The 23,446-nt window shown below is 42.9% G+C and overlaps 1 protein-coding gene across 1 annotated transcript in view; it reads right to left on the minus strand.

The window, feature by feature from the left end:
- IDO2 (indoleamine 2,3-dioxygenase 2) overlaps positions 1–20,317 on the minus strand; it is a 67,705-nt gene extending 47,388 nt beyond the window's left edge. The window contains exon 1 of the mRNA XM_069766677.1: positions 19,920–20,317. Coding sequence (XP_069622778.1) covers positions 19,920–20,030 — 111 coding nt within the window. The 5' untranslated portion in view covers positions 20,031–20,317. The remainder of the gene's footprint in view (positions 1–19,919) is intronic.
- Between the last annotated feature and the right edge of the window lie 3,129 nt (positions 20,318–23,446).

Consider the following 23,446-nt stretch of genomic DNA (forward strand, 5'->3'; position numbering starts at 1 on the left):
GACATACTGGGGCAGATTGCTGGACACACTGTCTGGGGGCAATGCTGGACACACTGAGGCAGATTGCTGGACACACTGTCTGGGGGCAATGCTGGACACACTGGGGCAGATAATTGCTGGACACACTGCGGCAATGCTGGAGACACTGGGCACATTGCTGGACACACTGGGGCAGATTGATGGACACAATGGGGGCAATGCTGGAGGACACACTGGGGCAGATGATTGTTGGACACACTGGGGCAATGCTGGACACACTGGGGCAGATTGCTGAACACACTGTCTGGGGGCAATGCTGGACATACTGGGGCAGATTGCTGGACACACTGTCTGGGGGCAATGCTGGACACACTGGGGCAGATTGCTGCACACTGTCTGGGGGCAATGCTGGACACACTGGGGCAGATTGCTGGACACACTGTCTGTGGGCAATGCTGGACACACTGGGGCAGATTGCTGGACAATGTGACAATATGCTGGACATACTGGGGCAGATTGCTGGACACACTGGGGGTAATATGCTGGACACACTGAGGGTAATATGCTGGACACACTGGGGCAGATTGCTGGACACACTCGGGGCAGGACTGGAGGCATGGGCAGAATGTAGATACATGGCATGATTGGAGACACGGGGCAGAATGAAAGACATGGGGCAGGATTGGATCATGGGGCAGGATGGATACGATAGAGACAGATGGGGCAGGATGGGGAGATCATATGGGGTAGAATGGATACTCATGAGGGCAGGATGGGAGAACATATGGCTGGAGCCAGGAATGAGATACACGGGGCCAAGATGGGGGATATTATTATTACCATAGGGGCTAATTAAGGGATATTATTACTGCAGTGATGTATTTATTTCATTTTTTGAGTATACTGTTTTAAATGGGGGGGCGGTCCTGTTACTGTGCAGAGTGACACTATATCGCCTTTTTTTCTTCATGTGGTGTAATGTAGAAGTTGTGAAAAATTAAGTAATGTGTTCTGGAAGCGGAGCTTGAGATAACTGTGTTATTTCCTGCAGAAACGAGTCCTGGCTGGAAGAAATTATGGCGGTCTGTGCTGGAGAAAGATGAAGGACTTCACCTAGAGACGTCACTGGTGAGTCAGTGTTACCTATACACTGACACTATACACTGTATACTATATACAGAGGTCCTGTGTACAATGTCACCAGTGATCACTGTATTACCTATACATTATATACAGAGCTCCTGTGTATAATACCACCAGCGATCTCTGTATTACCTCTACACAGACACTGCATACTAAGTACAGATCTCCTGTGAATACTGGCACTTATGGTGATAGTATTGTGTTGTTGTTTTTTTTATTACTGGTCAGTATTGTAGTATTCAGTCACTATGTAGTGGTAATATGTGGTCTGGAAATGGTGTTGCGGTATTTGTCCCTTGTATGTGCTATTTGGTCACCAAGTGGTGGTAATATGTGGTCTGGTCATGGTGTGGTGGTATTTGTTCCTTGTATGTGATATTGCTCATTTTAAAAATTGAAAAATAAATCAAAATATACCTAAATTGTATTGCATATTTTAACAAATATTTAATAGCTTACAGTAGAGTAGGGCCCTGCCATTTTTCTTGAATAATCTGGTTCAGGTATATCATGACCCCCGTCACATGACCGGGGGGGCCACAATGTCTGAACTACCCTTAATCCACCCCTGTGATAGACGCACTTCCGGTACGTCACTTCCGGCCCGGACGCTAGGCAGGACAGACACTCTATTTAACACACGTCTCCACACAGAGGGCCACTCACTGCATCGTATTGACAAGCGGTGGACTCCGCATCATACCCTGGACCCACAGTGAGCAGATAACCACTTATAATCAACGCCCGAGGACACCGGCACACAATCCATAGCTCCACAGTTGTATCTTATACCAATACTAAGGGGGCCTTTTGTGTCTCAGTTTACAGCTCATATCCGTCCTTCTTGTTGGATGACCTACCATTATTAAGAAGGTAACCCATCTCCACCTATGCGCACTGTGCATCCCTGCCAATCACCATCTAATGACACTTTGTTGTACTCATTATGTCCATAGCATAACCGATCAGGACTTAGTCTGATCACCACTATCGCTTTCCAAGTCTATAAGTACGGTACGCAAATTTTCTTAATATTATGCACTCTACCTAAATATTTTGTGGCTCCACCAATGTTTATGAGATACCTAACTGATCTACTATGACCGTATTTCATGGATGTATTTACTGACTCACTCTGCACCGTTTTGACAAGCGGTGGACTCCGCGTCATACCCTGGACCCACAGTGAGCAGCTCATATCCATCCTTCTTGTTGGATGACCTACCATTATTAAGAAGCATAACCGATCAGGACTTAGGGTATGTGTCCACGTGCAGTAAACGCTGCGTGTTTGACGCTGCATAGGGACGCAGCGTCAAACACGCAGCGTCCAGATGTTACAGCATAGTGGAGGGGATTTAATGAAATCCCGTCTCCACTATGCGTGGTAACACGCACGCGGCGGCCCTGCGACTCCGGACATGCTGCGCGTCTTTTCAGATCGCAGCATGTCCGTATATCTTGCGGCGACGCTGCGGCGACGCAAGATATAGCACAGGGCCCTATGGTGGAGAGCGATGATCCCGGATGTGTGCTGTGAACACATCCGGCATCATCGCGTCCCAGAAAGGGGGCGGGGCTTACCGCAGAGCAGCTAAGCCGCTCCGACGATACCGCCGGCCATCCTGAACGTGGACACGCAGCCTTAGTCTGATCACCACTATTGCTTTCCAAGTCTATAAGTACGTTACTGAGGAAGGTCGCCTTAGACCGAAACGTTTATTGGTGCTACACAATAAATACTGAGCTTTCTATATTTAAGTTGAGTGCCAGGTTCTCTTTATATTGAAATTCCCTGCAGGCCCCGAATCTGTCTTAGGTTGGGCTCACACTCTAATTGACAACTCATTTTTCTGTTCTGTTGCAGGAACAGAAAAAAAAGGAAAACAGAAATTCCTGCAAGAAACAGATCTGCTTCACCAGACGGACCTAGTGGACTATAACAGAGTCCATTTGGTTTCCATTTGGATGTTCGGAATTGTAACGATAACAAAGAATCTAACATAATTTGTGAGAAATTATTTTTCAGACATAAACTCAGAAAATTGAAGTTGGGTTAAAGGGGTATTTCCTCCTCGAAAATCCTATCCCAATAAGTAGTAGGTGTAATAAGAATAATATTCACAAATATAGCTCCAATTAGAAATGTAGTATAGTTCTTTTGATAAGCTATGTCGCTTACCCCATGTGCAGGGCATTGCAGTAGCTTAGGTATCCATGGTTACAACCATTAGCAACTACCTTACTAATTGTCACAATATGAGTGATTCTAACCATGGATATCTAAGCTACTGCAATGCCCTGCACACGGGGTAAGTGACATATGGAATTAGAAGAACTATGCTACATTTCTAATCAGAAGTATTTGCCAATATTATTATCAACCAAATGGCTAGGTGACAACAGTGGCTCCTCGGATATATCATTCTAGTGCTTCATGCTTCATGTTGGCTTCTATCCTGTCTGCTTTAGGGGTGTCAGAGGTAGAGGTGAATGGCCCTTTTGACGTTCGGTTATTTCGACGAACATGTAAATTGCTTGACAAACGCCTTTTCAGGCACATGTCAACTGATTGTTGAGATCTGACATCTTAACCCCTTTACCCCCAAGGGTGGTTTGCACGTTAATGACCAGGCCAATTTTTACAATTCTGACCACTGTCCCTTTATGAGGTTATAACTCCGAAACGCTTCAACAGATCCTGGTGATTCTGACATTGTTTTCTCGTGACATATTGTACTTCATGATAGTGGTAAAATTTCTTTGATAGTACCTGCGTTTATTTGTGAAAAAAACGGAAATTTGGCGAAAATTTTGAAAATTTCGCAATTTTCAAACTTTGAATTTTTATGCAATTAAATCACAGAGATATGTCACACAAAATACTTAATAAGTAACATTTCCCACATGTCTCCTTTACATCAGCATAATTTTGGAACCAATTTTTTTTTTTGTTAGGGAGTTATAAGGGTTAAAAGTTGACCAGCAATTTCTCATTTTTACAACACCATTTTTTTTTAGGGACCACGTCTCATTTGAAGTCATTTTGAGGGGTCTATATGATAGAAAATGCCCAAGTGTGACACCATTCTAAAAACTGCACCCCTCAAGGTGCTCAAAACCACATTCAAGAAGTTTATTAACCCTTCAGGTGTTTAATAGGAATTTTTGGAATGTTTAAATAAAAATGAACATTTAACTTTTTTACACAAAAAATTTACTTCAGCTCCAATTTGTTTTATTTTACCAAGGGTAACAGGAGAAATTGGACCCAAAATGTTGTTGTCCAATTTGTCCTGAGTACGCTGATACCCCATATGTGGCAGTAAACCACTGTTTGGGCGCATGGGAGAGCTCGGAAGGGAAGGAGCGCTATTTGACTTTTCAATGCAAAATTGACAGGAATTGAGATGGGACGCCATGTTGCGTTTGGAGAGCCACTGATGTGCCTAAACATTGAAACCCCCACAAGTGACACCATTTTGGAAAGTAGACCCCCTAAGGAACTTATCTGGATGTGTGGTGAGCACTTTGACCCACCAAGTGCTTCACAGAAGTTTATAATGCAGAACCGTAAAAATAAAAAATCATATTTTATCACAAAAATTATATTTTTGCCCCCAATTTTTTATTTTTCCAAGGGTAAGAGAAGAAATTGGACCTCAAAAGTTGTTGTCCAATTTGTCCTGAGTACGCTGATACCCCATATGTGGCAGTAAACCACTGTTTGGGCGCATGGGAGAGCTCGGAAGGGAAGGAGCGCAGTTTGACTTTTCAATGCAAAATTGACAGAAATTGAGATGGGACGCCATGTTGCGTTTGGAGAGCCACTGATGTGCCTAAACATTGAAACCCCCCACAAGTGACACCATTTTGGAAAGTAGACCCCCTAAGGAACTTATCTAGAGGTGTGGTGAGCACTTTGACCCACCAAGTGCTTCACAGAAGTTTATAATGCAGAACCGTAAAAATAAAAAATCATATTTTTTCACAAAAATTATATTTTTGCCCCCAATTTTTTATTTTTCCAAGGGTAAGAGAAGAAATTGGACCTCAAAAGTTGTTGTCCAATTTGTCCCGAGTACGCTGATACCCCATATGTGGCAGTAAACCACTGTTTGGGCGCATGGGAGAGCTCGGAAGGGAAGGAGCGCCGTTTGACTTTTCAATGCAAAATTGACAGGAATTGAGATGGGACGCCATGTTGCGTTTGGAGAGCCACTGATGTGCCTAAACATTGAAACCCCCCACAAGTGACACCATTTTGGAAAGTAGACCCCCTAAGGAACTTATCTGGATGTGTGGTGAGCACTTTGACCCACCAAGGGCTTCACAGAAGTTTATAATGCAGAGCCATAAAAATAAAACAAAATTTTTTTCCCACAAAAATTATTTTTTAGCCCCCAGTTTTGTATTTTCCCTAGGGTAACAGGAGAAATTGGACCCCAAAAGTTGTTGTCCAATTTGTCCTGAGTACGCTGATACCCCATATGTGGGGGGGAACCACCGTTTGGGCGCATGGGAGGGTTCGGAAGGGAAGGAGCGCCATTTGGAATGCAGACTTAGATGGAATGGTCTGCAGGCGTCACATTGCGTTTGCAGAGCCCCTAATGTACCTAAACAGTAGAAACCCCCCACAAGTGACACCATTTTGGAAAGTAGACCCCCTAAGGAACTCATCTTGATGTGTTGTGAGAGCTTTGAACCCCCAAGTATTTCACTACAGTTTATAACGCAGAGCCATGCAAATAAAAAATATTTTTTTTTCCACAAAAATTATATTTTAGCCCCCAGTTTTGTATTTTTCCAAGGTTAGCAGGAGAAATTGGACCCTAAATGTTGTTGTCCAATTTGTCCTGAGTACGCTGATACCCCATATGTGGGGAGAACCACCGTTTGGGCGCATGGGAGGGTTCGGAAGGGAAGGAGCGCCATTTGGAATGCAGACTTAGATGGAATGGTCTGCAGGCGTCACATTGCGTTTGCAGAGCCCCTAATGTACCTAAACAGTAGAAACCCCCCACAAGTGACCCCATATTGGAAACTAGACCCCTCAATGAACTTATCTAGATGTGTTGTGAGAACTTTGAACCCCCAAGTGTTTCACTACAGTTTATAACGCAGAGCCGTGAAAATAAAAAATCTTTTTGTTTTCCCACAAAAATTATTTTTTAGCCCCCAGTTTTGTATTTTCCCAAGGGTAACAGGAGAAATTGGTCCACAAAAGTTGTTGTCCAATTTGTCCTGAGTACGCTGATACCCCATATGTTGGGGTAAACCCCTGTTTGGGCACACAGGAGAGCTCGGAAGGGAAGGAGCACTGTTTTACTTTTTCAACGCAGAATTGGCTGGAATTGAGATCGGACGCCATGTCGTGTTTGGAGAGCCCCTGATGTGCCGAAACAGTGGAAACCCCCCAATTATAACTGAAACCCTAATCTAAACACACCCCTAACCCTAATTCCAACGGTAACCCTAACCACACCTCTAACCCTGACACACCCCTAACCCTAATCCCAACCCTATTCCCAACTGTAAATGTAATCTAAACCCTAACCCTAACTTTAGCCCCAACCCTAACTGTAGCCCCAACCCTAGCCCTAACCCTAGCCCTAACCCTAGCCCTAACCCTAGCCCTAGCCCTAACCCTAGCCCTAACCCCAGCCCTAACCCTAACCCTAGCCCTAGCCCTAACCCTAGCCCTAACCCTAACCCTAACCCTAGCCCTAACCCTAGCCCTAACCCTAGCCCTAACCCTAGCCCTAACCCTAGCCCTAGCCCTAACCCTAGCCCTAACCCTAGCCCTAATGGGAAAATGGAAATAAATACATTTTTTTTTATTTTTCCCTAACTAAGGGGGTGATGAAGGGGGGTTTGATTTACTTTTATAGCGCGTTTTTTAGCGGATTTTTATGATTGGCAGCCGTCACACACTGAAAGACCCTTTTTATTGCAAAAAATATTTTTTGCAATACCACATTTTGAGAGCTATAATTTTTCCATATTTTGGTCCACAGAGTCATGTGAGGTCTTGTTTTTTGCGGGACGAGTTGACGTTTTTATTGAAAACATTTTTGAGCACGTGACATTTATTTATCGCTTTTTATTCCGATTTTTGTGAGGAAGAATGACCAAAAGCCAGCTATTCATGAATTTCTATTGGGGGAGGCGTTTATACCGTTCCGCGTTTGGTAAAATTGATAAATCAGTTTTATTCTTCGGGTCAGTACGATTACAGCGATACCTCATTTATATCATTTTTTTATGGTTTGGTGCTTTTATACGATAAAAAATATTTTACAGAAAAAATAATTATTTTTGCATCGCTTTATTCTCAGGACTATAACTTTTTTATTTTTTTGCTGATGATGCTGTATGGCGGCTCTTTTTTTGCGGAACAATATGACGCTTTCAGTGGTACCATGGTTATTTATATCTGTTCTTTTGATCGCGTGTTATTCCACTTTTTGTTCGGCGGTATGATAATAAAGCGTTGTTTTTTGCCTCGTTTTTTTTTTTTTTTTCTTACGGTGTTTACTGAAGGGGTTAACTAGTGGGACAGTTTTATAGGTCGGGTCGTTACGGACGCGGCGATACTAAATATGTGTACTTTTATTGTTTTGTTTTTTTTATTTAGATGAAGAAATGTATTTATGGGAATAATATTTTTTTTTTTTTTCATTATTTTGGAATATTTTTTTTTATTTTTTTTACACATTTGGAAAATTTTTTTTTTACTTTTTTACTTTGTCCCAGGGGGGGACATCACAGATCAGTGATCTGACAGTTTGCACAGCACTCTGTCAGATCACTGATCTGACATGCAGCGCTGCAGGCTTCACAGTGCCTGCTCTGAGCAGGCTCTGTGAAGCCACCTCCCTCCCTGCAGGACCCGGATCCGCGGCCATCTTGGATCCGGGGCTGGAGGGAGCAGGGAGGGAGGTGAGACCCTCGCAGCAACGCGATCACATCGCGTTGCTCCGGGGGTCTCAGGGAAGCCCGCAGGGAGCCCCCTCCCTGCGCGGTGCTTCCCTGCACCGCCGGCACATCGCGATCATCTTTGATCGCGGTGTGCCAGGGGTTAATGTGCCGGGGGCGGTCCGTGACCGCTCCTGGCACATAGTGCCGGATGTCAGCTGCGATAAGCAGCTGACACCCGGCCGCGATCGGCCGCGCTCCCCCCGTGAGCGCGGCCGATCGGCTATGACGTACTATCCCGTCCAGGGTCAGATAAGCCCAGGGCACCTCGACGGGATAGTACGTCTAAGGTCACAGAGGGGTTAAAGATGCCTCTCCGATTACTAAGCCATAGGCCTGATATCACCAGACAATACAAAAGTGACAGCAACCCCAAAATATGAGCCCTACTTGCCACCGCTACAGGGCAAGTGGGAAGAGCCGGGCAAAGCACCAGAATTGGCGCATTTAATAGATGCGCCTTTTCTGGGGCAACTGGAAGTTGCTATTTATAGGCTGAGCGGGCAATATATATGGCCCCTTACCAGCCTGAGAATACAAACCGCCAGCTGTCTGCGTTAGCTTGGCTGGTTGTCAAAGATAGGGGGGCACGTCTTTATTTTAAATAATTTATTTAAATAATTAAAGAATATGGTATGGGTACCCCTCTATTCTTGATAACCTGCCTTGCTGAAGCTGACAGCTGAGGGTTGCAGCCTGCATCTGTCAGTTTTGCCTGGCTATCAAAAATATAGGGGAGCCCCATGTCATTTTTTGGGGAGTCCCCCATTTTATTAACCAGGAAAGTTTACAGCTGTTAGCTGATATTAATAGCCTGGGAACCATTATGAATATTGTCTCTTTCACAGAATATTAACATCAGCCCCCAGCTGTCGGCTTTCCCTCAGCTGTTTATGAAAATTACAGGGGACCCTATTCCCTTTTTTTGTTTATTTTTTATGTATTTACTAGTAAAGTAAAGTACACACCCAAGGTAACCTTAGTGTACAGTCTTCAGGTACAGTACAGACCAAAGTTTGGACACACCTTCTCATTTAAAGATTTTTCTGTATTTTCATGACTATGAAAATTGTGCATTCACACTCAAGGCATCAAAACTATGAATTAACACATGTGGAATTATGTGCTTAACAAAAAAGTGTGAAACAACTGAAATTATGTATTTTATTCTAGGTTCTTCAAAGTAGCCACCATTTGCTTTTGATGACTGCTTTGCACACTCTTGGCATTCTCTTGATGAGCTTCAAGAGATAGTCACCGGGAATGGTCTTCCAACAATCTTGAAGGAGTTCCCAGAGATGCTTAGCACTTGTTGACCCTTTTGCCTTCACTCTGCGGTCCAGCTCATCCCAAACCACCTCGATTGGGTTCAGGTCTGGTGACTGTGGAGGCAGGTTATCTGGCGTAGCACCCTATCACTCTCTTTCTTGGTCAAATAGCCCTTACACAGCCTGAAGGTGTATTTGGGGTCATTGTCTTGTTGAAAAATAAATGATGGTCCAACTAAAAGCAAACCGGATGGAATAGCATGCCGCTGCAAGATGCTGTGGTAGCCATGCTGGTTCAGTATGCCTTCAATTTTGAATGAATCCCCAACAGTGTCACCAGCAAAGCACCCCCACACCATCACACCTCCTCCTCCATGCTTCACGGTGGGAACCAGGCATGTAGAGTCCATCCGTTCACCTTTTCTGCGTCACACAAAGACACGGTGGTTGGAACCAAAGATCTCAAATTTGGACTCATCAGACCAAAGCACAGATTTCCACTGGTCTTATGCCCATTTCTTGTGTTCTTTAGCCCAAACAAGTCTCTTCTGCTTGTTGCTGGTCCTTAGCAGTGGTTTCCTAGCAGCTATTTTACCATGAAGGCCTGCTGCACAAAGTCTCCTCTTAACAGTTGTTGTAGAGATGTGTCTGCTGCTAGAACTCTGTGGCATTGACCTGGTCTCTAATCTGAGCTGCTGTTAACCTGCGATTTCTGAGGCTGGTGACTCAGATAAACTTATCCACAGAAGCAGAGGTGACTCTTGGTCTTCCTTTCCTGGGGCGGTCCTCATGTAAGCCAGTTTCTTTGTAGCGCTTGATGGTTTTTGCCACTGCACTTGTGGACACATTCAAAGTTTTTCCAATTTTTTGGACTGACTGACCTTCATTTCTTAAAGTAATGATGGACACTCATTTTTCTTTACTTAGCTGCTTTTTTCTTGCCATAATACAAATTCTAACAGTTTATTCAGTAGGACTATCAGCTGTGCATCCACCACACTTCTGCACTACACAACTGATGGTCCCAACACCATTTATAAGGCAAGAAATCCCACTTATTAAACCTGACAGGGCACACCTGTGAAGTGAAAACCATTCCCGGTGACTACCTCTTGAAGCTCATCAAGAGAATGCCAATAGTGTGCAAAGCAGTCATCAAAAGCAAAAGGTGGCTACTTTGAAGAACCTAGAATATAAGACATAATTTCAGCTGTTTCACACTTTTTTGTTAAGTATATAATTCCACATGTGTTAATTCATAGTTTTGATGCCTTCAGTGTGAATGTACAATTTTCATAGTCATGAAAATACAGAAAAATCTATAAATGAGAAGGTGTGTCCAAACTTTTGGTCTGTACTATATTCCAGCAGTTGGACATTTCAGTAACCTTAAAATGTTCCTCAAAGTTTCATATGAAGTTTCTGGGCCTCGCAGCTGCCAGGAGACCCAGTGACTCTGAACTCTTACCTGAGTTCAAGCCACTGGGTCTTATGGTAGCTCCAATGCTGGACTCTTGAATGCCGAGTGCCAGACTCGCAGCCGTTCATCAGAACAACACTTGCAAAGCAAGAGAAACAGCTGCTATGAACTCAAGTGACCTTACTGTTCTTGTTGACAACTAAAATAGTAATTGAAAAAAAAAAAAAACGCTTTGGGGTAAACTGTAATTTTTATAGTCAGCAGAGGGAAAGCCAACAGCTGGGGGCTGATGATAATATTCTGTGAATGAAACAATATTCATAAAGGTTCCCAGTAATATCCGCTCACAGCTGTATACTTAGCCTTCCCTGGTTTTTAAAATGGAGGACTTATAGTCCCCCTATAGTTAATAACCAGGCTAGGCTAGGCAGACACCTGCGAGCTGATAATAATAGCCTAGGAAGGGGTCATGGATATTGACCCCTTTCAAACTAAAAACATCAGCTCTCAGCCGCCCCAGAAATGGCACACCCATAAGAAGCACCAAATCTGGCACTTAGCCTTACTCTTCCCACTTGCCCTAGTGTGGTGGCAAGTGGGGTGATAGTTGGGGGGGTTGATGTCAGCTTTGTATTGTATTTGGCTTCTGTGGACTGGGCGATGACATGCGCATGGGTTACCGTATATACTCGAGTATAAGCCGAAATTTTCAGCCCAAATTTTTGGGCTGAAAGTGCCCCTCTCGGCTTATACTCGAGTCACGGTAGCGGTGGGGTCGGCGGGTGAGGGGGAGAGGGCGCTGAGGTATACTTACCTAGTCCCAGCGATCCTGGCGCTCCCCGCCTGTCCCACGGTCTTCTGTGCTGCAGCTTCTTCCCCTCTTCAGCGGTCACGTGGGACCGCTCATTAGAGAAATTAATAGGTGGCTCCACCTCCCATAGGGTGGAGCCGCCTATTCATTTCTCTAATCAGCGGTGCCGGTGACCGCTAATAGAGGAAGAGGCTGCAGCACAGAAGACCGTGGGACAGGTGGGGAGTGCCAGGATCGCTGGGACTAGGTAAGTATCGCATATTTACCTGTCCCCGTTCCAGCCGCCGGGCGCCGCTCCATCTTCCCGGCGTCTATCTGCGCTCTGACTGTTTAGGTCAGAGGGCGCGATGACGCATATAGTGTGCGCGGTGCCCTCTGCCTAGTCAGTCAGAGCGGAGAGACGCCAGGACTGGACGCTGGGAGCTGCAAGCAAGAGAGGTGAGTATGGCATTTTTTTTTATTGCAGCAGCAGCGGCACAGATTTATGTGGAGCATCTATGGGGCAATAATGAACGGTGCAGAGCACTATATGGGGCACAGATATGGGACAATATGAACGGTGCAGAGCACTATATGGGGCACAGATATGGGGCAATATGAACGGTGCAGAGCACTATATGGCACATATATGGGGCAATATGAACGGTGCAGAGCATATATGGGGCACAGATATGGGGCAATATGAACGGTGCAGAGCATATATGGGGCACAGATATGGGGCAATAGGAACGGTGCAGAGCACTATATGGCACAGATATGGGGCAATATGAACGGTGCAGAGCATATATGGGGCACAGATATGGGGCAATATGAACGATGCAGAGCATATATGGGGCACAGATATGGGGCAATATGAACGGTGCAGAGCACTATATGGCACAGATATGGGGCAATATGAACGGTGCAGAGCACTATATGGCACAGATATAGGGAAATAATGAACGGTGCAGAGCACTATATGGCAGAGCTATGGGGCAATATGAACGGTGCAGAGCACTATATGGCACAGATATGGGGCAATATGAACGGTGCAGAGCACTATATGGCACAGATATGGGGAAATAATGAACGGTGCAGAGCACTATATGGCACAGCTATGGGGAAATAATGAACGGTGCAGAGCACTATATGGCACAGCTATGGGGAAATAATGATCTATTTTTATTTTTGAAATTCACCGGTAAATGCTGCATTTCCACCCTAGGCTTATACTCGAGTCAATAAGTTTTCCCAGTTTTTTGTGGCAAAATTAGGGGGGTCGGCTTATACTCGGGTCGGCTTATACTCGAGTATATACGGTAATTTAGATTCATTAAAGGAGTTTATGTTATTCTTTCAATTAAAGGATTTTATTCTGGCTGTGTGTTTAATTACCATATAACCATAGGATTAGTAATGGAGGTGACTTATAGATGCCTCTCCATTATTAACTTGTGGGTTTGATGTCACCAGACAATACAAAGGTGACATCAACCCCACAAATATGTTGCCACTGCAACAGGGCAAGTGGGAAGAGCCGGGCAAAGCGCTAGATTTGCGCATCTATTAGATGTCCCTTTTCTGGGGCATCTGCCGGCTGCTATTTTTAGGCTGGGGGGCAATGGATATTGCCCCTCACCAGAATGGGAAAACCAGCTCCCAGCTATCTGCATTAGCTTGACCTGCCCCTGAAGACACCAATTGTGTCATGTGAATAGTATCATGCGTCTTTGTGTCATGTGAAGTGTAAACTATGTCCTGGAGTTTTGAAATGTATTAAGTAGTCATGTGATATAATGTGAATTGTCATGTAAAGGTGATATGCATAATGTATACGTTAATGTATAAAGTTGGTAATGCACAGCGCAGCATACGTATAAGGTAAGATAGAGTGTGATAGGCATTGTGAGGGTACTATGCTTAGAGAATACTTTTATATGATGCACAGTGTTTATAAAAGAGATCATTCCAACAACTGGCTGGGGCAGATATAGTTAAGAGTTGAAACTAGCTCACAGGGGGAAGGCTTAGTGATAGGGACAAGACTGTGTGTCCTGGGTAGAGTTTGTTAGAGTTCATTAGCTAGATCTATAAGGTCAAGTTCAAGGTTCAGTGGGCTGATAGTGTAAGCGATTACATATTGTTCTGAGGGGTACAGGGCCTTACAAAAATTCACTGTGAAGATTCCTGCAACATTAGAAGCTGAAGGCTCGAGACAATTGCTGTGGTGAGCACCTCAACCCCTTCCGTACAGATCAAGATGGACGTGGAACCGCATGTGGGAGAGGTAACGGATCTCGGGTGTACTGCGTTACTGGAATGAGAATTCCTGGGTCTGACATCATCAGTGAACGTAGGGATAGTCTAGGAAGAACAGATAGTACAGTACATTTGCAGCATTTCTATGGAAACAAGAAATGGAGAGTGTTGTGCCCGATACGGCATGCTACAATCTGATGCACTTGAACTGTCAAGTAAACTTCAGTGTATTGAAACGAACTGGGTAAATAACAAATTGCCTAAGGCAAGTAACCCTAACTAAAGACCTAAAAGAATTATACTTTATTAAACCAATCAATAAAAAAATTAAAACTTTCACTGGACAGTGTGGTATTGGGGACACCAACATATTAATGATTAATTATGGATTGAACGCACGTCCTATAAGATACTCATTACCCCATTAATATATTCAATAGAAGGCATGTGGATTCAGGTGTGGCCGCTACCTATACCATATCAACCTACGCTGCCTAGTGTTATCTGAAAAGTTGCCCTAAGCCTACGAGACATGTTTCGCCAGAGTAACTGGCATCATCAGGGGATTGAGGCTGTAAATGAACTGGGTGTCTACTGATTCATGTGCGGTGGCTCCTGAAGTTGAAGGCCTTGGGATGAGGCCTGCGGCCTACAAGAGAGTGTAACACATACTACACGTGAGAGCACATTGGGACTGGGACACGATTTATCTGTAAAGTGCCAGGGCAACATGGAGCAGCAGCTTGCCCACGACTACCGCCCTCTGACACCTTATACTTGGAGGTAGCTCACTCACAATTTTTCCAAATAAAACTGCCATGAATAAGGAAAGGGATCTAACCATCCTCCAAGAGCAATTTCACCTAGCCATCCACAGCAATTTGATGGTGAACAATGGTTTTCCATGTTAGAGACCATGTCACAAGGCAGAGTGGTAACTAAGTGTCTCACTGGAGAATACTTTGAAATTTTGGGTCCATGGCCAAGAAACATCCCAGATCTAACACTAAGTACGAGTACTGATTAGGCAAGAAGGGTCTGTCAGGATTTGGCCCACAAGCTGATATGCAGCTGCCATAGTGATGGTCAAGAAGCCTTGAAAAATATGGAACAATACGTAAATATTGAATCTTTGCATAAAATTGATGTATTTGTCAATTAAAAATTTATGAATTTATGAAATGTTGATAATTGTGAAATGCTTTACAATTATCAATTATAAAGCAATTACTATATCAATCATTATGATTTGATAGATGCTGAAAACCATTGAAACATCTGACGAAAAGATCTAAAAATACTGACACAGCAGAATTTGTGTTAGTCTCAAAACTTTTGTTCCCAACTGTGCACCACATAACCAGGTAGCACGTGCTTCTTTCTGCTTATGGCGGGAAGAGAAGTCTTTTAACCCCTTTCCGACATTGGACGTACATTTACGCCAATGTCTGTCTCCCTCCCTTTGATGTGGGCTCCGATGGTGAGCTCACACCTTTCCCGAGACATGCCAGCTTTTTGGACAGCTGACATCTGCCCGCAATAGCCGCGGGTGGAATCGCAATCCACCCGCGGCTATTAATCAGTTAAATGCCGCTGTCAAACTCTGACAGCAGCATTTAACAAGGGCTTCCGGCAACTGTGCCGGAAATGCGCCCACCACGTGATCGCGGGTCATCGGTGTGCTGGCATGACAACCGGCTCATAGCAAGTGAGTAATTCTGCTATATAGAGGCGATCTGATCAATGGACTATGTTCCCCATAGATTATTAATGTGTACTCCATCTACTTCTGTGACCAGAGCTGCAAAATGGCCTAAAATTGCAATTTTTTGTGCAAATGAGGCATACACAAAATTTGCAACTTTTATACACCAGATTTCACGTGCAAAGCCAATAATGAATTTCCCTCAGGCTGTGGAAAATTAGGAATAAGACTTCTACTTGGTGTTAGTGACAACCCATGCCTGAAAATCCCACCTGATATTGTCCTCCTTTTGCATAGCTTGTTACATTACATCAACCAACAGGCAAAACTCTAAGGGTATGTGCACACGCTGCGGATCCGCAGCGGTTTTGACGCTGCGGATCTGCAGCTGTTTTCCATGAGTTTACAGTACCATGTAAACCTATGGAAAACAAAATCTGCAGTGCACACGTTGCGGAAAATACTGCGCGGAAATGCAGTGTGTCAATTCTTTGTGCTCCATAATAGGAATCCGCAGGTGTAAAACCGCAGGTGGAATTCACACAAAAACCGCAAAAGAACGCGGTAAATCTGCAAGTAATCCGCAGTGCGGTTTACCTGCGGATTTAGAAAAACAGGTGCAGAAAAATCCGCAAACATCCCATCTACGTATGCACATACCCTTAGAGCAAAACACACAAAAGCTGCCAATTATAACCTTAAAGACCAAGCCCAATTTTTTATATCTGACCAGTGTCATTTCATGTGGTAATAACTTTGGAACGCTTCAACGGATCCCAGTGATTCTGAGATTGTTTTTTCGAAACATATTTTACTTTCTGTTACAGGCAATTTACGTAGATATGTTTTGCGTTTATTTGTGAAAATATCAGAATTTTGGCAAAAAGTTTGAAAAATTCACAATTTTCAAACTTTCATTCTTTGTATTCTTAAACCAGTTAGTCGTGTTGTACAAACTAATTAACAAACAACATTTCCCACATGTTTATGATTGATCCACCCCATGCTTAATGGTTGGAGATGTTCTTTTCCTGAAATTCTGTCCCCTTTTTTCACCACACATACCTTTGCTCATTGTGGCTATAGAGTTCTATTTTATCTTCATCAGTCCACAAATCTTGTTTACAAAATGCACCAGGCTTGTTTAGATGTTTATTTTGCAGACTTCTGATTCTGAATTTTATGGTGAGGACGCAGGAGAGGTTTTCTTCTGATGACTCTTCCATGAAGGCCATATTTGTGCAGGTGACTCTGAACGGTAGAACAATGTACCACAACTTCAGAGTCTGCTAAATCTTATTCAAGGTCTTTTGCAGTCAAGCGGGGGTTCTGATTTGCCTCTCTAGCAATCCTACCAGTTGCTCTCACTGAAATTGTGCATGGTTTTCCAGACTTTATCTTGACCTCCACTGTAATTTCTTAATTTCATTTTGAACTGATAAAGGGCAGCTTGAAAATGCTTTGCCAGATTCATATAGCCTTCTCCTGCATGTGGCCTCCACCATTTTCATAGTGCTAGGCAGCTGCGTAGAAGAACCCATGGCTACTGTTTTTTGGCACAAGGTAAGAGGATGTTGGGTTTTTATAAAGCTGGGAAATTTGCAACACCTGGCCTTTCCTAATGATGATAGTGAACAAGCCATAGCCCTAACAGAGAAGAACCCATGGGTCTTCCCGTTGAAGTGCTAGTTACGCACGAAACGGCCGTCGTCCGTGTGTCTCCACTATTCTCCCTGCTGGATTATTTGTATGTCCAAATAAAGGATTGCCTTTTTTTACTCCGGTGAGTGCGCTCTACTTTCTTCTATTAGACTGTTTTATGGACTTGTATTTTTTGAGCTGCACCAGAAGGATTTATGGGGCTATAGTAATACGGCTTGGTGTGGATTGAAAGGGTTGGAGGTATTTGGATTTGACGTATAACAGCTGTGCGGTAGTGCTTTCTTTCTTTTTTTGCCATTGGTCCCATTATACTGTATGGAAGGCAATGCAGGACCCCGTTATACTGTATGGAGTACTATCTTGGGCCAATTTTACTGTATGGAGCACTTTTTGTGGCCATTATACTATATGAAGCACTGTATGGGGCCATTACACTGTATGGAGCACTATGTGGGGCCATTATATTGTATGGAACGCAATGTAGGTGCCCGTTCTACTGTATGGAGGTCTATGTGGGGCCATTATTCTGTATGGAGCACTATTTGGGGTGCATTATACTGTATGGAGCACTTTATGTGGCCATTATACTGTATGAAGCATTGTGTGGGGCCATTAAACTATGGTGTACTATGTGGGGCCATTATATTGTATGAAACACAATGTAGGTGCCTGTTATACTGTATAGAGGACTATGTGGGGCCACTATACTCCATGGAGCACTATATGGGGTGCATTATACTGTATGGAGCACTTTTTGTGGCCATTATACTGTATGAAGCATTGTGTGGGGCCATTAAACTATGGTGCACTATGTGGGGCCATTATATTGTATGAAACACAATGTAGGTGCCTGTTATACTGTATAGAGGACTATGTGGGGCCACTATACTCCATGGAGCACTATATGGGGTGCATTATACTGTATGGAGCACTTTTTGTGGCCATTATACTGTATGAAGCACTGTGTGGGACCATTAAACTTTATGGCGCACTATATGGGGCCATTATATTGTATGGAACACAATGCAGGTTCCTGTTATACTGTATAGAGGACTATGTGGGGTCATTATACTCCATGGAGCACTATATGGGGTGCAATACACTGTATGGAGCACTATGTGGGCCATTATATTGTATGGAATGCAATGTAAGTGCCAGTTATACTGTATGGATGACTATGTGGGGCCATTATACTGTATGGAGCACTATGTTGGGCCATTATACTGTATGGAGGAGTATGTTAGGCCATTATACTGAATGGAGCACTTTTTTGTGGCCTTTATACTGTATGTGGGGTGATTATGCTGTATTGAGGGCTACGTGGTGCCCATTATTCTGTATCAAGAACAATGTGGTGCCTACTATACTATATGGAGCACCATGCAGGGCCCATTATCCTGTACTGAGCATCATGTGGGGCAATTATACCGTATGGATCACTTTTTGTGGCCATTATACTGTAAGTAAGGCTGTGTGGGAATTACAGTTCGAGAACCATACTGTGATGAGGTCACCATTCTTTGTCGGGAGGATTGAGGGGGGGGGGGGGGGGTGTACAGTAGGGTCATCATACCAAATGTGTGGAGGGTACTGTGGAAGAATTCACTGTTTGGGGGCACTTTTGTTTGCATTATACTTTATCTGTATTATTCAAGGTTTTTAATCCTTTATTATCACATAATTAAATTAGGCCATGTAGCTGTATGCTTTTTACTGCTCTTACATAACATATTATATTATTCTAATATTTTATTCTAAGATCTATTAATTAAAATGTATTTTTTTTGTGGGACAATTCCTTTAAGTTTGTTTCCATATGAAAAAGTTAATTGTTATATTTGATAAGGGAAAACTTCCTCATTTGTTGATTTTTTTAAACAAATATCAAAGTTGGCCCACCACTTTGTCTAAGCTTTTATTTTAGCCTCTTTGTGTTTGAGTTTGACATCCCTGCTTTAGATTATTTCTATCTTCTTGACAACACAGGAGGCATAAATACTAATCCAACCGGGGTCACATCTGCTCAGAGTTTGTCTGTTTCCTTTTCTTTAAAATTGGATTTCTAATACACACAAAAAAATAGTAGTAGGCCTGCTAAGTTATGAAGGTAGAAAAAGGATATTGTTTACCCCACTGGGGTCAAAGACTAATGTGAGTGACCAGAGGAGCGACTGTAAATGCTACAGAAGTCCGGGTGCATAAGAGCAAAATCTCAGATGTTGTGTTTTCATAGCATAGCCCAATGGATGGAAAAAAAAATCCACAACACATACACAAGTCAATTTCCACACTATATTATTCCAATTCAGAAATACTTTCCAGACTTATCTATATTTGTTGAAGATTTCTAATGTGTAATCACAGTGATGTTCCACATTTGGCACAAATTGTCAGAAATTATTTAAAAACGTTCCCAATATTAATTGCGCTTGTGTTTTTTTGCATTGTAAATTATTAATATTTTATACAATATATGAATTTACCCTATGGCGATCCATAGATTTCTCTGGCACATAAAAAAAAACACTAAAATAAAAAAAAAACACTCAGTAAATTGGGTCCAGTTAGATTCTGCAGAGGGACCAGGAGTGTAATCTGTGTACAGCGCTGCAGAATGTGTTATAATAAATAATAAGGTATGCAATGTGCTGCGAAATATGGTAGGGCTATATAAGCAATGCATAATAATAATAATAATAAGTGCTTTTATCTCACCAGGGGGTCTTGTAGTATGAATCCATATTCCTCAGAGACGTAACAGTCTTCCAGTTTTACCGCCTCCATTTTCATTTCTTGTGTCTTTACCCCTATAGAGCTCCTGCTCATTTGTGATCGTCGCACCCCCCACCCGTCCTTTTAAGAGAGTGTTTGATGACTCTATGGGGCAGAGTCTGAAACCAGCAAATCCACCTGAGCTAAAAGGGACTCGGCAATGTGGAGTCTCTCCAGTTGGGTAAATATTAATTCAGGCAAAAAACAAGGACATTTAGATTTAGGAAACTACAAAACAGAGAAAGGAGGATACAAGCTCATGATGATTTACCGAAGGAGGACACTTTCACACCACATTTGAGTCTCCTTTCGTGACTACATTTGGGGCTTTCAGCTTAAGTCCTGAAACCAGGATTCAGAAAAAACCCTGACAAAGGCAATGAGTACAACAAGGATAAGGACTACAAAGTCTGAAACTCGGGACTTCTTTTGACCTCTTTGTCTGGCTTTTAAGTCTGATACAATATCTAGGCAGATAGCATTAACAGTACATAAAAAAAATACTGTGTAACTACTGTACTGATATACAGATAGGAGTAAAAGGTTCAGCATGATAGGCATATAGAAAGAATGCACCAAACAGTGAAAATATAAAAAAAATATTTATTAATTCAAAGATTAAAATAGTACAGGGTGTGGCAGCGTATTATACACATGTCATCCTCCGTATGTAATCCGTATGGCATCTGTACAGCGAGATTTTTTCGCCGGCTTGCAAAATGGACATACGGACATACAATGGATCCATGGGCTCAAATATTCATGAAAACATATATATGTATTAAATTGCCCCCCCCCCCCCTGGCCTGGTTATTGGCCCCCCCTGGCTAAAAACATTTGCCCCCAGCCACCCCAGAAAAGGCACATCTGTAAGATGCGCCTATTCTGGCACTTAGCCTCTCTCTTCCCTCTCCCCTGTAGCGGTGGGATATGGGGTAATAAAGGGTTAATGTCACGTTGCTATTGTAAGGTGACATTAAGCAAGGTTAATAATGGAGAGGCATCAATAAGACACCTATTCATTATTAATCCAATACTAGTAAATGGTTAATAAAACACACACACATTAGGAAAAAGTATTTTATTGAAATAAAGACACAGTGTGTTGTAATAGTTTATTATACTCTCAATCCAATTGAAGACCCTTGTCACCTGAAACAAAGTTAAAATAAAAAAACAACAATATCCCATACCTCTCCGATGCTCAGTCATGTCCCACGATGTAAATCCATCTGAAGGGGTTAAATAATTTTACAAGCACGAGCCTGCTAATGCAGCCGCCCCTGCCTGTAAAAACTGGGGAATGAATGGGAAGAAGGGGAATGTAGCTACCTAGACTTGCGGTACTGCGCCCCCTGCTGGTATAAACTCAGATGAACTCGAGCGTGAGAAAATATTCCGAAAAATTCCCACGCTTGAGTTCATCTGCGGTTATACCAGCAGGGGGCGCAGCACCGCAAGTCTAGGTAGCTATGTTCCCCTTCTTCCCATTCATTCCCCAGTTTTTACAGGCAGGGGCGGCTGCATTAGCAGGCTCGTGCTTGTAAAATTATTTAACCCCTTCAGATGGATTTACATCGTGGGACATGACTGAGCATCGGAGAGGTATGGGATATTGTTGGTTTTTTATTTTAACTTTGCTTCAGGTGACAAGGGTCTTCAATTGGATTGAGAGAATAATAAACTATTACAACACCCTGTGTCTTTATTTCAATAAAATACTTTTTTCATAATGTGTGTTTTATTAACCATTTACTACTATTGGATTAATAATGGATAGGTGTCTTATTGACGCCTCTCCATTATTAACCTGGCTTAATGTCACCTTACAATAGCAACGTGACATTAACCCTATATTACCCCATATCCCACCGCTACACGGGAGTGGGAAGAGAGTGGCTAAGTGCCAGAATAGGCGCATCTTCCAGATGTGCCTTTTCTGGGGTGGCTGGGGGCAGATGTTTTTAGCCAGGGGGGCCAATAACCATGGTCTCTCTCTAGGCTATTAATATCTGCCCTCAGTCACTGGCTTTCCCACTCTGGCAGAGAAAATTGTGCGGGAGCCCACGCCAATTTTTTCCGTGATTTAACCATTTATTTTAACAGCTAGAGCCCCCAAATTTTACACACATACTCTTGTAACATTACTAATGAGGAATATGTAAAAAAAAAGAAGGGATATGAAAAGGTTTACTGTATGTGAACCATGTCTCATATCCTGTCGGGTTTGGGAAGGAGATAGCAAAAGCCGGCAATTGAATTACCGGCTTTTAAGCTATCTAGCGCTGTATGAAATATAAATATATAAATATATATATGTCTCACTGACATATATATATATATATATATATACCCCTATACTATGTGTAGACATTTATTCTATATATTCTAATAAAACCTGTCAGTGTCATTTTACTGTACACAGCACTGAATTGACGGCTTTTCTATAGAACACCGCTGCGTATTTCTCGCAAGTCACACTGTTGGTCCGTGTGTAATCCATATTTTTCTCGCCCCCATTGACTTTCATTGGCAGATTTTTTGAGCAATACGCTGACAAACGCAGCATGCTGCGATTGTCTACAGCTGTACAAGAGCGTAAAATACAGATGCGTAAAATACACCAGATAGGAGCTGGGCCATAGAGAATCATTGTACCGTGTGCAATGCGTATTTTCTGCGCCTCTCATACATCCGTAAAACACGCTAGTGTGACCCCGGCCTAAGTAGTAAGATATAAATTAGCAAGTACAAGTAAGTAAATGGCTGAGATAACCTGGGAGCTACCAAACACTGGTGTCCTGAGGTAGTTATCACATATCAGCTGGTAAATAGTGGCCTTGCAGAGAACATAAATGTATAAACCATAATAAATTACCTGAATATTGTGGTGCCACTACCCCAACGCGCGTTTTGGCTGGTGTGTCTTCTTCTGGGAGAGTGGTATTAAATAGTGGCAAGGAGCCAATGAGAAGAGATGTCATAATGCTAATAGATATTATATTGCTAGGGATTGGAGCTTGAGTGATGGACATGCAGATGGTGGTGATTTTTTTTGTATGTTACATTTGGGATGAAATCCTGACCCTCAGAGCCAGAACGTGACAATCAATAGGTTTTATAGCAGGAGGGAAACTGTACATAGCTGATAACCTGCTTTTGAAGTCAGGTATAGGGGACAATGTTTCCCACGCACTCATTGAGTTGTGTGGCCGAGTGTGATCTGAATATCAGATCCAACTCGGGCACGTTGTGTGACTTTTTCATCGGACAATCTTTATCCAAGGAAAAAAAATCAGACATGTGCACGGCCCCAAAGAATAACATGAGAAGAGTGCTGTCCATCAAAACGACAGATAGAACTCATCCGATTATTACGGTCATCTGCCTGAGCCCATAGTTTTACAATAACCCCAGTTTTACTTATTTTCTGCTTAGTCTGGACAGCGCAGACACTGGCAATGACAGGT

The sequence above is a fragment of the Ranitomeya imitator genome, chromosome 4 (assembly GCF_032444005.1).
Source record: "Ranitomeya imitator isolate aRanImi1 chromosome 4, aRanImi1.pri, whole genome shotgun sequence".
In the NCBI taxonomy this organism is placed as follows: Eukaryota; Metazoa; Chordata; class Amphibia; order Anura; family Dendrobatidae; genus Ranitomeya; species Ranitomeya imitator.